Source organism: Naegleria lovaniensis (genome assembly GCF_003324165.1).
Source record: "Naegleria lovaniensis strain ATCC 30569 chromosome Unknown tig019, whole genome shotgun sequence".
Lineage (NCBI taxonomy): Eukaryota > Heterolobosea > Eutetramitea > Acrasida > Naegleriidae > Naegleria > Naegleria lovaniensis.
This window is the reverse complement of record NW_025407840.1, coordinates 20,309-33,807: the sequence shown is the minus strand read 5'-3', so window position 1 is coordinate 33,807 and position 13,499 is coordinate 20,309. Positions and strand designations below refer to the sequence as shown.

The 13,499-nt window shown below is 38.5% G+C and overlaps 6 protein-coding genes across 6 annotated transcripts; 3 read left to right on the top strand and 3 right to left on the bottom strand.

The window, feature by feature from the left end:
• Positions 1–197: 197 nt before the first annotated feature.
• Positions 198–2,447, top strand: C9374_003249 (uncharacterized protein; the record flags this gene model as incomplete). The annotated part of the gene is made up of 1 exon (XM_044692756.1): positions 198–2,447. One exon carries the CDS (start codon positions 198–200, stop codon positions 2,445–2,447), a length of 2,250 nt encoding a protein of 749 aa, XP_044549427.1.
• A 399-nt stretch (positions 2,448–2,846) lies between these two features.
• C9374_003248 (uncharacterized protein) lies at positions 2,847–4,424 on the top strand (the record flags this gene model as incomplete). Its single annotated transcript, XM_044692755.1, has 3 exons — positions 2,847–3,330; positions 3,388–3,499; positions 3,554–4,424. 3 exons carry the CDS (start codon positions 2,847–2,849, stop codon positions 4,422–4,424), a joined length of 1,467 nt encoding a protein of 488 aa, XP_044549426.1.
• A 129-nt stretch (positions 4,425–4,553) lies between these two features.
• Positions 4,554–6,594, bottom strand: C9374_003247 (uncharacterized protein; the record flags this gene model as incomplete). The annotated part of the gene is made up of 2 exons (XM_044692754.1): positions 4,554–5,979; positions 6,044–6,594. The coding sequence occupies 2 exons, from the start codon at positions 6,592–6,594 to the stop codon at positions 4,554–4,556; spliced, it is 1,977 nt and encodes a 658-aa protein (XP_044549425.1).
• Positions 6,595–6,978: 384 nt separating this feature from the next.
• Positions 6,979–9,135, bottom strand: C9374_003246 (uncharacterized protein; the record flags this gene model as incomplete). The annotated part of the gene is made up of 1 exon (XM_044692753.1): positions 6,979–9,135. One exon carries the CDS (start codon positions 9,133–9,135, stop codon positions 6,979–6,981), a length of 2,157 nt encoding a protein of 718 aa, XP_044549424.1.
• A 186-nt stretch (positions 9,136–9,321) lies between these two features.
• Positions 9,322–10,860, bottom strand: C9374_003245 (uncharacterized protein; the record flags this gene model as incomplete). The annotated part of the gene is made up of 1 exon (XM_044692752.1): positions 9,322–10,860. The coding sequence occupies one exon, from the start codon at positions 10,858–10,860 to the stop codon at positions 9,322–9,324; it is 1,539 nt and encodes a 512-aa protein (XP_044549423.1).
• Positions 10,861–11,883: 1,023 nt separating this feature from the next.
• On the top strand, positions 11,884–12,942 carry C9374_003244 (uncharacterized protein; the record flags this gene model as incomplete). The annotated part of the gene is made up of 1 exon (XM_044692751.1): positions 11,884–12,942. The coding sequence occupies one exon, from the start codon at positions 11,884–11,886 to the stop codon at positions 12,940–12,942; it is 1,059 nt and encodes a 352-aa protein (XP_044549422.1).
• Between the last annotated feature and the right edge of the window lie 557 nt (positions 12,943–13,499).

Sequence of the window (13,499 nt, the reverse complement as noted above, 5' to 3'; positions counted from 1 at the left end):
ACGGGATAATCTCCCTCCTTTCAACAACGATAAAAACGTCTTGTGCAAATTCAAATTTATTATTATTATTAATATTTACGACAACAACAACAACAACAACCGACAAGCCATAAACGCTTGCCAGTTGCGCAAGAGCAACATTAATATTCATCCTCCTGATCATTGATTCCCGATTTCAAAAGACTTTAATTTTCATCATGACCAACAACAACAAGCAAAGATCGACAAGCAGCATGGCATCTCGGCCGTCGCCTCAACCCGACTCTTCTCATCACAATTCAAGAATTAGTTCGGCCATTACAGCACACAGCTCGAGAAATGTTTCTCTTGCTGCTACTTCACGAATGAATTCTGCAATCACTATCGGTGCACCGTCATTGGAAAACAACAACGAGATGTCTACTGGATCACTTCCTCCCCTCAAACAACCACCACCACATGTAGCAAAACGAACAAGCAGAACCAAGATGACCATAACGCCCACACCTACACCTCCACCTAGGCAGCATTCGGAAGACGCAGCATCTGGTTGCCTTAAGGAAATTAATTGGGCTCGTAAAAAGAAAAAACGACTGAAACCAATTAGCTCTTTTATTGACGAGCAAGTTGAACAATTCAAACTCAATGAAAGTATTCAAGCTGACAATGAGGCAAATACATGTTTCATGACGGAAATGCATATCACTTCACCGGATAAATCAAAAACCCGCACCACTCATACCCACAATTCAAATGAGCTCTTTGTGGAAGATCCGTTTGATGCTTCGGAGAGAAATAAGGATGTCAAGAGCGCCATAAGTAACACAATCAAACGAGTGAACCAAGCCAAAGAAAAACGCTACGAGTACTGGAAAAATCCCAATGACAACAGTTTTGTTGGCTCCCCTCTGCTGAATAAGTTTCCATTTCATGAGCTGGAGTCCAGTAATTTTCGATTATTATTTAGCAAATCTAAAGAATTTGATTCAAAACCAGAATTCACTAGAGAACGATTGGAGAAGGTTTTTGCTCCCTTTAAAATTTATCAGAGCAGCAAAACTAATTTAACATCTGACATTTCGCTTTTAAATAATGTTGAAGAACATGGCGAAAATCAGCAAGAGACTAGTGCGAAAAAAGTAGCACCTAAAATGGTGGCTGACAAAAAATTTGAGGAAAGAATTGATGACGAATTAAGGAAGAGTGACATACAGTTTAAGGACCTTTTTCAAAAAGCTCATCATGTTGTTGCTAGTGGAAGAGTTCAAGGTGGATCGTTACAAAATCCGTTTGGAGACATTTATTCTAGTTATTTCAAACAACATCAATCAGAATATGGTCAAAAGAAATTGAAGCCAATCACAAAATTTGTGAACTCTGACAACTGGCGAAATGAGTTTTTAGGATCTCAGATTTATAGTCAACAATATTTATTAACTGCCTTGGATGAACGATTTGGAAATAGACTTTCTGTACTGCAATCTCGTCAGAGCTTGGAAAAAATTGCTGCCGTATCCATGAAACGATCAGAAAAATATGCAGTCTGTGGATTGAATGAACCTCAAATGAGAAAACCAACGGATACTTCATTGGACTCGATGTGGGACAAACTGAATCACACATTGGAGATCACGAAAAGCAAGTTTTATCACTCTGTACTTTTTTATAGAAGATTATTATTTCACTTAGAGACGATCAAAGTTCCCACCTCTGAGAATGAATATCTCATAAAACTATTGGAATCCATAAGGAAACATATTATCGAACACCCAACAGATGATTTAACTAAGGAGGGAATTTTCTTCAATAACATTAAGCCGTTGGTACAAGAAATGAGCAAACTCGACTCTAGAACTTCAACCAGTAACTTACTCAAAACCTCCAGACTTGATAGTTTCTTTGGAAATCGTGAGACTGTGCGAGTCATTTTATTCTTCATCGCAGAGTTGAACATTAATAGCGAAGATTTATTTACAAATTTTTTACATCGGCTTCGTCTCAAACACAGCAAGGCCATGGATGAACTCAGAATCAAGCTCAAGGAACGAGAAGCTCAACAACAAAAACTAATCCGAAAAGTGGAATTATTTCAAGTGGAGGGAGCTGACAAGAACTTTATCAGAGCTATGGTATTGGCTTTGCAGCCTCAATCATTTCTGGCTGGTGCTATAATTGTCAAAAAAGGTGATATTGGTAATGAAATGTATTTTATTTTGAAAGGAGTCGTAGAAGTTGTCACTGAAGATTCTGAACCCAAAATTATTGCGTCTCTCGATGAAGGCAAGTTCTTTGGAGAGGTCAGTGTTGTATTAGATCAAACAAGAATGGCTACAGTTCGAGCTGGGACCGATTGTGATCTCTTTGTTCTCAATAAGGATGCCTTGAAGCGAATTGAGGAAGAATTCCCTGAACCTGTCGAAAAAATCAGAGAAAAAGCCATAGAACGATTGAACGCTGCCAACAAGTAGTTCCTTGAAGTGGAAACGGGTGAAGATCAATGATTTTCTTGCGTGTGACTATTAGTAACAATCTATTAGGACTCATATTTTGAACATGAGTATTGATACCTTTTGTTTTGATACACCACATACTCAACTACAGTTTATCTCCTGAAATTCTCATTTATTAGATATGTGTTAGTTCCGACCATTTAGTAGTATCTTTTGCGCCGTTATTTACAAATATAGTTTCGGATCGCCATTTTGATTCAGAAACAAGACTGCCGCTAGTGTCACAACACGTTTGTAAAGAACATAACAGCACATTACTGAGAAAATTTGGTGAAGGCTTGTTAACCCTTCTTCTCAACATACAAAAACAATAGAACAACATCAACACACCCATCAGCTCCACCAAATTTACTGGAGATGTCCTTCCGTAATCTATTTGATTCTGATACAACGTTGCAACTGGTGAACCTCTATTTGAATGACACGTCCGTAAAGGAGTCCAACTATGCGATTGCTAGCCTCGGGATTAGTAGTTTCTTCCTCATCTCTTTCATGGTTTATGTGACGGCGTTCATTGGATTCTGGCTGACAGAACGATTTCGAAACGCTTGCACGGATTGTACAAAAAAAGAAGAAGAATCCAATGAGGTGAATGGAATATCCAAACCACAAGTGGATGAGATGACATACTCTTCCACAAACACTCCCAATACGCCATATTACAGTGGACTGAAAAAGAGTCACACTTCTGATGGCATGAAGACTTCAAAAATTAATCGAAATCAAAAGATAATGTTTATTCTGGTGTTAGTGCTGGTTGTGGTTCAATGTTTTGCCTTAACAAGTCGTATGATCAGTGATAGCATGAATCTTACCATGAAAGAAATGTCACTCAGTGAACGTAAGTTTAATTTGCATGATTGAACCATCCAAATTCTTAATCCTCAATTCACTGCAGTGAATGAAAGTACTGTCATTGCATTTTATGTATTTAGTTGTGCAGAGTTAGGATTAACATTTGGGAACATGATCACAACTGTCATGATCATGTGTTTTGTTCAACATGTATTGTAAGTACAGGTTGATAGATTGCAATCTTAATAATGACTGACATGACCATGCAGTTTAATTACATGTCACAAAGTGAAGGCGATTTCTGACAAGACATTTAGAGGATTGAATATTTCATTGAATATTTTCAATGTCATTTACTTTCTTCTCTCGAGTGGAATTATTATTACCATCTCCATTGGCTTGTTCCTTTTAAAGCTTAATATTGGTAGAGATTTCCTTCTCACCATCTACATTATGTGTTTTGTAATTAACAGCTCCATGATTATTTTGGAAACTGTATTATTCAACATTTTTGGTTACCTTGTCATTCGAACCATCAATAGACAGAGTACAAAAACTCAAAGAGATCAAAACAAGCTGTGTGCAAAGAGAAAACACTTTGCCAAACTCATTGTTCTGCAAGGAGCTTTATCCTTTTGTGCTCTGTTGCAGTTATTGGCTGTCATATTCCAATCCAGTGCAAAGGCCTCAAAAACTCATGGACTAGAATTGGCCTATTACTTTGTGAACTCGTTTGGTATTTTGAGTTTTGCTGTGGTTGTTCTTCTTCTTTATAATCCTTTATTCAATTATCCTGCAAATAAGATGAAATTTGAGGATGTAGCAGATTACGTGAAGGAAATGCTACAAATTGAACCCACAACCCCAACATCACCTTACTCTCCTAAAAACAGTGCAAGAACAGACTCGGCACGAAATGCCAATAATTTCCTTGAGGTGCCAGGAGCCAGCGGTCAATATTTGAGTGTTCATTCAGAGTCATTTGGTGGATCCTCTTCCTCATTAGACATTTCCACAAGTTGTGACAGCAGCAGTCAAAACATGGAGGAAGTACACGATTTGAAGATTGTGGATGTAAGGATTGAAGAAGTCAAAAAAATGTCTGAGTCAACCACACAAATTTTTGATTCACAACAATAAATAAGAGATAGTTAAATAGGTACAGATCAAGGAAAGTGTTAGTCTTTATTCTTCCCTTAAGAGGACTCTCAACGGTGTGGTTCTTGAGTAAGAACGCTGGTTGTGAAAGTTGTGGAATCACTTTGGGTTTTATTTGAACAACTCGGATTGTTGCAATTCTTTAACTTCATTTCGTAACCTCGACAAGGTCATTGGATAATTATTGTTCTTATTGATTTGTTGCTTCTCTTTGGTGACCAAGTTGGTTGGTGCCTTTCCCATGTAGGCAGCTGCTGTACGTTGTGCAAATTCCTCTTCAGAATCCGACAATTGCACAGGTGAATTTGAATTCGCTGCCAGTAATTTCTTGTCCACATTGCCAAACCTATAAATCTTAGCGTCACTTCCAATGAGATTAACCTCTCCATCGACAGCTGGTTCTCCATTCGTGGTTGGGGTTGGTCCTCCTTCATTTCTAAATTCTAATGCACTTATGGATCGTTGTGTTAATTTGTCAATAATCGTGAGTGCATTGAGAGTTTGTTGTGTGAGTGGTCGTGAATCACCAGAATTACCTTTGTTAGTTCTATTCTTTGCCAACATTTTAGCTCCAAAATTTGAATTGCCATAGAGTTGAGGCATTCTTTCCTTATTGGGAGATGTTATTCGATTGTTAATGTCGAGTGGATCGTCAGTGGTCGATTTGGATTTTCGTTGTTGCATTGAACCATTTTCTTCTCTCAACGATCCTGAAGGGAAATTGTTAGTTGAAAAACCGAGTGGGGAACCTTGTCGAAAATTCATGAAATTTGCAGGTGGATTCTCTTTGAATTGTTGAAGATCCTTATCGAGTTTGGCATACATGGACATGATGAAATCATAGTCAGATTTGATCTTTTCCAACTCTTTTGAATTTGCCTTAAATCCAAGTAAGTGATACACATCTTTTTTATCCATCTTGGCATTGATTTTATCTTCCAACTCCTTTTTTGTGTTGTAAATATTGACTGTGAATTCCTCTCTCATGTCTTGTTTCAGGGTGACAATACGGTGTTGAAGAGTTTCTTTCAAACTGTCGACATAATCTTTCAATTCGTTCACTTTGGTTTGAATTTTTGTTAAAGTTAAATCTCCTTGTAGTCGCATGGGAGCATTCAAATCGGAAAAACTTGCAGAATTTTGATCTATTAAGCTGTTAGGAGAATCAGTGGTTTCAGTGAGAGGTGTGAGTTGGGTCGTTGGGGTTTCAGGAGTTGCTTCGTCTTGTAGAGACGTTATTCGCTTGTTAATGATGAGAGGTTGTTGTTGTTCCTCGGATTTAGGTTCCTTATTTTCGGTGGTGGTTGCAGTTGGAGTTGACGCGTCGCCTTCATTATTTACACGAGTTGATGAAGAATTGTCACCACTATTGGGCGTCTCTGCAGTTGATTTTCGTTTGGCTTTAGAAGATTTTCTCTTCTTCTTGGCTGCATTTTCTGATTTTTTTATAATTTCAGCACCTTCAGTGTCACCTTCATCCACATTGATTTCATTATCTCCGAAAGCAGTATTTCCCTTATTAAGAGATTGATTAATTCTTGGTTGATATTAAAAGAATTCATAAAAAAAGGCACAACTCTTTTGGCAAAATAATTACCTACCTTGACAATCGATTTTGCAATTTTTTGAAATTGTCAGCATATTCTCGTACCGAGTCCTCTAACTTGATGGTTCTATATTCAAGTCGGTCGACTAATTGTTGAACAGAGGTGACCTTTCTGTCGCCTTTGTTCGTTGTGTCTATCATGGATTTGAAGTGATCTGCCATGGTAATGTCTATTTGTCGAATCTTTTCTGCATACTTTGTTTTATGTTCTATAATTTCTGCTGTTATTGATGAAACCTCTCTATCAACAACAGATTTGACACTGGTTTGAATATCTTTCTTGACACAATCCAAAATTAAATCTTGATTTTCTTTGAGAGAGTCACCAATAGAACCCTTAATATCATCTTTTAAATTATTAATTTGCTTTCGGAGTTCTGTTTGAGTGACAAACGACTGTTCAAGAGCTGCAATTCGTACAGAATTGTTTGACGATGTGTCTAGAATTTCTTTTAAAACCAGAATCAAGTTACTGAGATTGATGTTCGTATGAACATTGATGAGGTTTTCCAGCAAGAGTGAAGCATTTCCAGTCTCGGATGGCATGGATTAATTTACAATGTTTTGTATCTGATTCTGAAAATAAAGACGTGTTTTGTGAATCAAAAGTAATTTCATAAATAGTACGTGATGATGATTCCGATATCGGATCTGTCGACAACAGTTGTTTTGAAATTTCAACGTTAATCAATGATTGCACCACTCGTTTGTAACGTTGTTCAGATTGAACACTTTGAGAATGAACAAAATTCCTCTCCGGCACTGATGTCAGTTGATCCAACCACAGTAAAGAATTCGTTTAAAAGAATATTTTTCAGACAATTATTATAATTTACGCGGTTTGAATTTTACAGTTTTTTCGGTTGTGTACCGAGAGAGATAGATGCTCGTGATCCTGTCATTCATAAACTCTGAAATCGAGAAGAGATTTTATTTGACTTGTTTCTTACCAACCTTATCTGAGGCAGTTTGCTTTTGCTCTGGATATTGTTGTTTAATTTCTTCCCATGTCTTGTTGCTATCAATGAGATTGGTGAGCACAGAGACCACTTCATTCATTGGCACAATGACTTGCTCACACGAGTCACGTTCTCTGATTGTGACAGTGTCGTCGCTCACGCTGCCATCGTCAACAGTGACGGCAAATGGAATACCAATATCATCGGCACGAGCGTATCTCTTACCAATGTTTTGATTGGCAGTGTCAACACGGTAGCTGATACCATTTCTTGAGAGTAGTTTTTGGAGCTTGGCAACAACTGGTTCGTACTCTGAATTTTGTAACTTTGGTAAAACGACAACCTTGTAGGGAGCAATCACTGGTGGAAGTGACAAGACGCATCTTTGCAGTTTGTCTTCATCCGTGTGTTCTTGCTTTGGTCTCACCCAGTAGCTATGTTCGAGGAGACAATAAATAATACGACCAATACCAAAGGATGGTTCAATAACTGCAGGATTGTAGTGTGTACCTTGAATCTTGTTCTCACGCTTTGGGAATGAAATCAAATCACTTGTAAGTTCAACATCTCGGTCTAGTTCAGGCACACGGATAGTAATCTTACCAGTCTGGTCCAATTCACGTTGAAGTTCAAGCTTCTTTTCATCAGGAAGCGAAGTCAAATATTCAATGACTGGTTCTTGATCCTTTTTCAAAATCTTACCAATCTTTTGCTTGACTGGTTCAACGGCAATATATTCTTCAATAATTGGCTTGTCAAATGTTTCGTATGCAACAAGTTCGTTCTTGGAATGCTCAGAGTGGCGTTCCAAATCGTAGCAAGATCTATTGGCAATACCGACCACTTCAATCCAACCATAAGATGTCAACAATTCGCAATCCCAACAGTCACGAGCATAGTGAGCCATTTCGTTGGCCAAATGTTGACGGAATCTAATGGCACCTGGCAAAACTCCGCATTGATCCATGAACATTTTAACTCTAGCAATATAATAAGCGTGTGTGAAACTGGTGAGCCATTTCTTTTCCAATGCTTCTTCAATTGTCATTTCAATTGGTGATAAACCTTGAGTTTGGTTTTCACGTGAGAAGAATGGCACTCTGATGTGCTTAACTTGTTCCAATTTTGGATGCACATCTCGTTCTGGGTTCAAGAAGTGTTCAATTTCTGCCAATGTGAATTCTCTTACTCTGAGCAAACCAGATCTTGGAGAAATTTCATTTCTGAAAGCTTGACCAATTTGAGCGGAAGCAAAAGGCATTTGTTTACCGTTGTATTCAAGTAAACGCTTGAAATTGACAAAAATACCTTGTGCTGTCTCTGGACGAAGGTAACCCTTCACTTTACCAGTTGGACCAATTGGTGTCGAGAACATCAAATTGAATGGATATGCCTCTGATAACTCGTTACCAGTTGTTGGACTCTTGATGCCATATTTTTTGATCAATTCATCGAGACCCTTTCCATCATAGTCGTCAATCTTCTTCTTGACCAAATGGTATTCTTCAGCAGTTTCCTGAGACAAGTTTGGGTTCTTCTCTAACTGAGTGTCAATGAATTCACCGACGAGCTTGTCAGCACGGAAGCATTCATTTGTGAGCACATCCTTGACCATCCAGTCAGCAAATCGTTGTACGTGTCCGGAAGCAATAAAAACAGGCTCTACAGTCAATGAACTGCAATCGACCTCGAGCATATTTTCTTCAATGACAAAGTGTTTTCGCCACAGGTCCAAAAGGTTGGCTTTGATGGCACAAGCTGGTGGACCATAATCATACAAACCAGCCACACCACCATAAATTTCAAAGGAAGGAACAACAAAGAATCTTCTTGTGAGCAATTCGTTAAATTCCTCGGGGTCAATGTGAAGCTTGTCCGGATTTGCTCTATTCCATTCTTTGGTGATTTGACTAATTTCTGTGTTCAAATCATCAATTTCCTTTCCCTTTTTCTTGATCGCATCCTTGTCTATAGGATTTTGGTTCTTTAATACGGTAATTTCATCCTTCAAGGTTGCCATCAACAATTTCTTTTCGTGGAGTTTCTTACCAATTTGTTCGTAGGCTTCCTTGGTTGAGGTTTTACCTCTAGCTTTGCTCGAAGCCGATGATGTGCTGCTGTTAATCATTTTTTTTTGGATTTGAAAAAAAGCGATGACGGAATTTTACAATTTAATTCAAAGGGCAACGGTGTGTGCAAAGTTTGATGTGCAGAATCTTGAACGATTATTATTAGAGACAAGTTGAATGAAAACGCACATGTTCATTAAGCCATTACGTTAAACGGATAATGTCTTTTTGGATGCAATCCACAACTATTTTTTCTTCTTTTTCTTGTTCTTCTTGTTGGTTTTGCTTGGAGATGCAGAAGGTGATGCAGTGACGGAGACATGAGCATCAGCGACGGGTGGCTTTGAACATGTATCATGAGCAGTTAACTGAAGAGTTTCAAGTGTTGATGAGGTCTGAGTGTGTTGCTCGGCCGAGCATATCTTTGACTGTTGTTCCAACAACTGCTTGACTTCCTTCACTGTTTCTGCTTGGGTAGCAAGAACAATTGCAAGTTCATCGTACACCTTAATTTGCTGCTCGGTGAGTTCATGAAACATGAGCTTGTACTTGGTCACGTCAAGTGCATCCTGCTTTGAAAGCATGCTTTGCTCCATCAAGACCTTTTCGTCTGGCTCCAGTTCTATAACTTGTGGAATATTCAATTTGAACACTTGGGTACTCTTCTCTGCTATTTCTTCCATACTACTCTTTTGCAAAGAAATTGTCAATACACCTTGTTGATTTTGGAACAAGTGATTTCTTCCTCCAAGTATTAAGAGTTGATTAGAGTTAACAAGGCAAGAACAATGTCCAAACCGAACTGAGTCCTTTGTATGTGATAATGAGTGCTTCCATTGTTTCCATACTCCATCTTCCAAGTTGAATGAAAGCAGATCGTTAGTTGGTCCTCCTTGTGACCATCCTCCATAAAAATATATCACATTTTCGTGAAGCACAGCCGAATGCATTTCTCTACCTTTTGGTTTGATTCCCTCGTCATTAGGCTTAATGAGGCCCCACTGCCTTTTGTCCACGTTAAACTGCCACAATTGACCACTGTACAACGAGCCTTCTGTTTTTCCTCCGAAGACATAAAGATTGGAATTTCCATCAAAAACCATGGTGTGGCCACGTAATGGAGGAGGTTTCAGATTACTTTCCTGGAAGTCCAATTCAACTACATTCCATGTACAACTTTCCCGATCGAATACAATCAAATCGTCTAGCAATTTAGTGTCGTTATTGTCTGTCATCATTTCTCCACCAAAGATATAGATTTTGCTTCCTACACTCGCAGCCGCGTGTTGCCTTCTTCCCCGAATTTCATGTATATTCGATGCCTGTACAATTTCCCATTTCATATCATTCACATCAAGAGCGTACAGAGTATTTCCATAACCATTCGTTCGCATATTGTCAAGCCCTCCGAACAAAAATAGTTCCTTCTTGTCCCCGACCTTAATCAGGGACAAGGAGTGACCTTCAACTTTTGGTGGCAAGTCATGCATACGTGGGAGTGTCTTCCATGAAACTTGTTTAAATTGTTGAAGGTGAGGGTCCAGAACATGAAAAACATTCGAAAGCAAGCCATTATTATTTTCACCCCCATACATATAAACGAGTTCCTCATCTTGTATCAATGACATGAGAAAGTATTCGGGGCCTTCTCCAACGTTGCTCATTGTACTGATAATGGGCCGTTCATCTCCTGAAACGTTATTGCTTAAATGAAGAGATGAACTTTCTTCGTTGAGGGAAACATTGCCTGTGAGGGATGATGTCTCCTGATCGAGGGTAGCCATTTTTTTCTCTGTAAACTGCAAGGCTGTAACGCCTTTAAATCACCACAATTGAATCTGGAGCATCTTTTAAAGCTTTCCATTCAATGATTATTGAGTAGAATTTTGTCCGATGTGTTTATTGACACCTCACATTACTTTGGCACGGAATGTTGTCTTTAACCTTGACTTGACAATATTAGGTTCGGTGGATAGGACCGCCTATAGACCGTGAATTTTTTGGCGATAAAGGTCTTTGAGCCAAAGTCCAAGACGTCCATTTGTGCCCTGGTTGGTTTGGTTTTGAAGGCGTGTGGAGGGACCTTGTGTAATGAACACCCACTATTAGAGCTGAGTCCTCAAAAACGGCTAACTCTCCTCTGTAATCGAGGAACGACTGTGTAATTTCCCAAGATCATCTCTCATTCATCCTCAAGGAATGATTCTTAATGAACTGAACGGAGAATTGATGGTTCATGGTGCGACTCATCCAATCATCAAGCTCTAGTGTTTAAATGACCTCTATTCCAGAGCCTCAGAAATAATGTTTGGGATTGGTTAAGAGTCATCTCCAAATATTTCAAGTCACAACAACTCTCACAACGAAAGGGTCCACATCTCCGATTCAGTCCCTGCACATCTATCGTTTTAAATGTTCTATCTGTAGTTGTAAAATAAGCTCTGTATTGCAAAAAGAGAGATGCTGAGGGCCCTCGGCTCTTGATGCCTTATTTAATAGTTCGTTGATATTGTGTAACCATCACTATTGTATACAGGTGGTACAGAAATGGTTACACAATATCAACGAACTATTAAATAAGGCATCAAGTTCAATGTCTTTAAATGTTATCATGGCAAGTATTACCGCTCAATCATGGACATTTGATGGGTTACTTTACATTTATAACCAGCATCATGAAAAACGTAACATGGATAAAATTTACCTCAAAATTCAGCACAACAGTTTCCTCAAGTATTAAGACAAAAAAATTATTCGAATGAAGTCCACTTGCGCCACTCTTGTTTCACTTCTCATCCTTGCAACCGATGATGGTTTCTGCAACTCGTATACGAGAGAAAACCTTTATCAATTCAAGAAAGATTGGTCTAGGAGTCTTAACAGGACCAGAAAGTTTTGCTTGGGATTTAGTGGACCAAGATATCCTCTACACTGGTATTGCTGATGGAAGTATTCGAAGAGTAAATGTCACCTCTGGAGAATCCACAGTATTTGCTTACAGCGTTCCATCTTTGAATGCCACAACAAGAGCGACATGTGGACTCAGTGTATGGAACGAACCTATTTGTGGTCGAGTGTTAGGTCTTACCTTTGACCATGATCGTAATTTAATTGTTGCTGATGCTTATAAGGGAATTTTACGTATTTCATTCAATAATCCTTCACAGGTTCAAGTGTTGGTCAATTCATATCAAGGAGTGCCAATCAAGATGGTTAATTCTGTCGTCGTCATGCCCGATGGAAAGACCATTTACTTTACAGATTCGTCGTTGGCTTTTTCGAGAATGCAATTTGTAAGCATTGTGTTGGCCAACAGTGCCGATTCAAGATTATTCAAATTCCATGTTGAAACTGGTGAGTTGCAATTGGTCATTTCTGATTTACGATTTGGAAATGGAATTGCATTGTCATCGGATCATTCCTTCCTTGTCATTAATGAATGTTCTGAACGAAGAATTAGAAAATATTACTTGACTGGTCGCAAAGCTGGAACCAATGTTGTCTTTGTAGAAGATATTGGTGGATATCCTGATAATATTAAGACTGATGAAGATGGAAACTTTTTGGTTGGATTGTATGCTGAAACCAATGCTGATGTCACTGCTGTGCAATCTTCAATCAATATTAAGAATATCTTTTTAAAACATGTTCCTCCATTGACGGCACTGAATATGGTTCCAGTCATGGGATTGGTTAAAAAGTTGGATAGACATGGAAGAGTCATCTCTGTTTATGTGGATAGAACTGCTACGTTTGTTTCTCAAGTTTCTGAGGCTGATGTTCATGAGGGAAAGATGTATCTTGGGTCAGTCTTGCTTCCATGGTTGACGGTTGTGGATTTGTCCACTGATTTGCAATTGAATTAAATCGTAGATGTGTATTTCAATAAATTATTATCTGTTATTGAGAAACTTGTTCAAGATACTTCTTTTCATGCTACGTAGAATCGATGAACGAGTTGTTTCTTTGATGATAAGCCTTTGGAAGAAAAAGTTCTTGAAGACACAATTAAGGATTTGGAATCCTAGGAAGATTCTCTAATTGAACTTGTTAAATGATAATATTGTTCGTAACGATGATCTGGACATGAAACATGGATAACATTGAGTACGAGCTATTCAAATTGTATGAGGCTTTGGAAAATTTACAATATAGCCTCCTCACAGCATGAACAGAGATAGAGAACTCTTGCTCAACATTTGGTCGTTACGTTTCATTTTCCCGATCCAAAAGAAAATTCGTTCTCGCGGTGACCGTTTTCATTTCACCACGCTTGATCACGTTATATCTGTGGTACACACGAGAGAGTTTTACCCTTAATTTCCGAAATATATTAGGGCACCTGCTACTATACGAGGGTGGTAGAGAAATCATCTGACGCAAAGCTCATTGATTTTCTAGATCCTCTCTTACCTTTCATCTT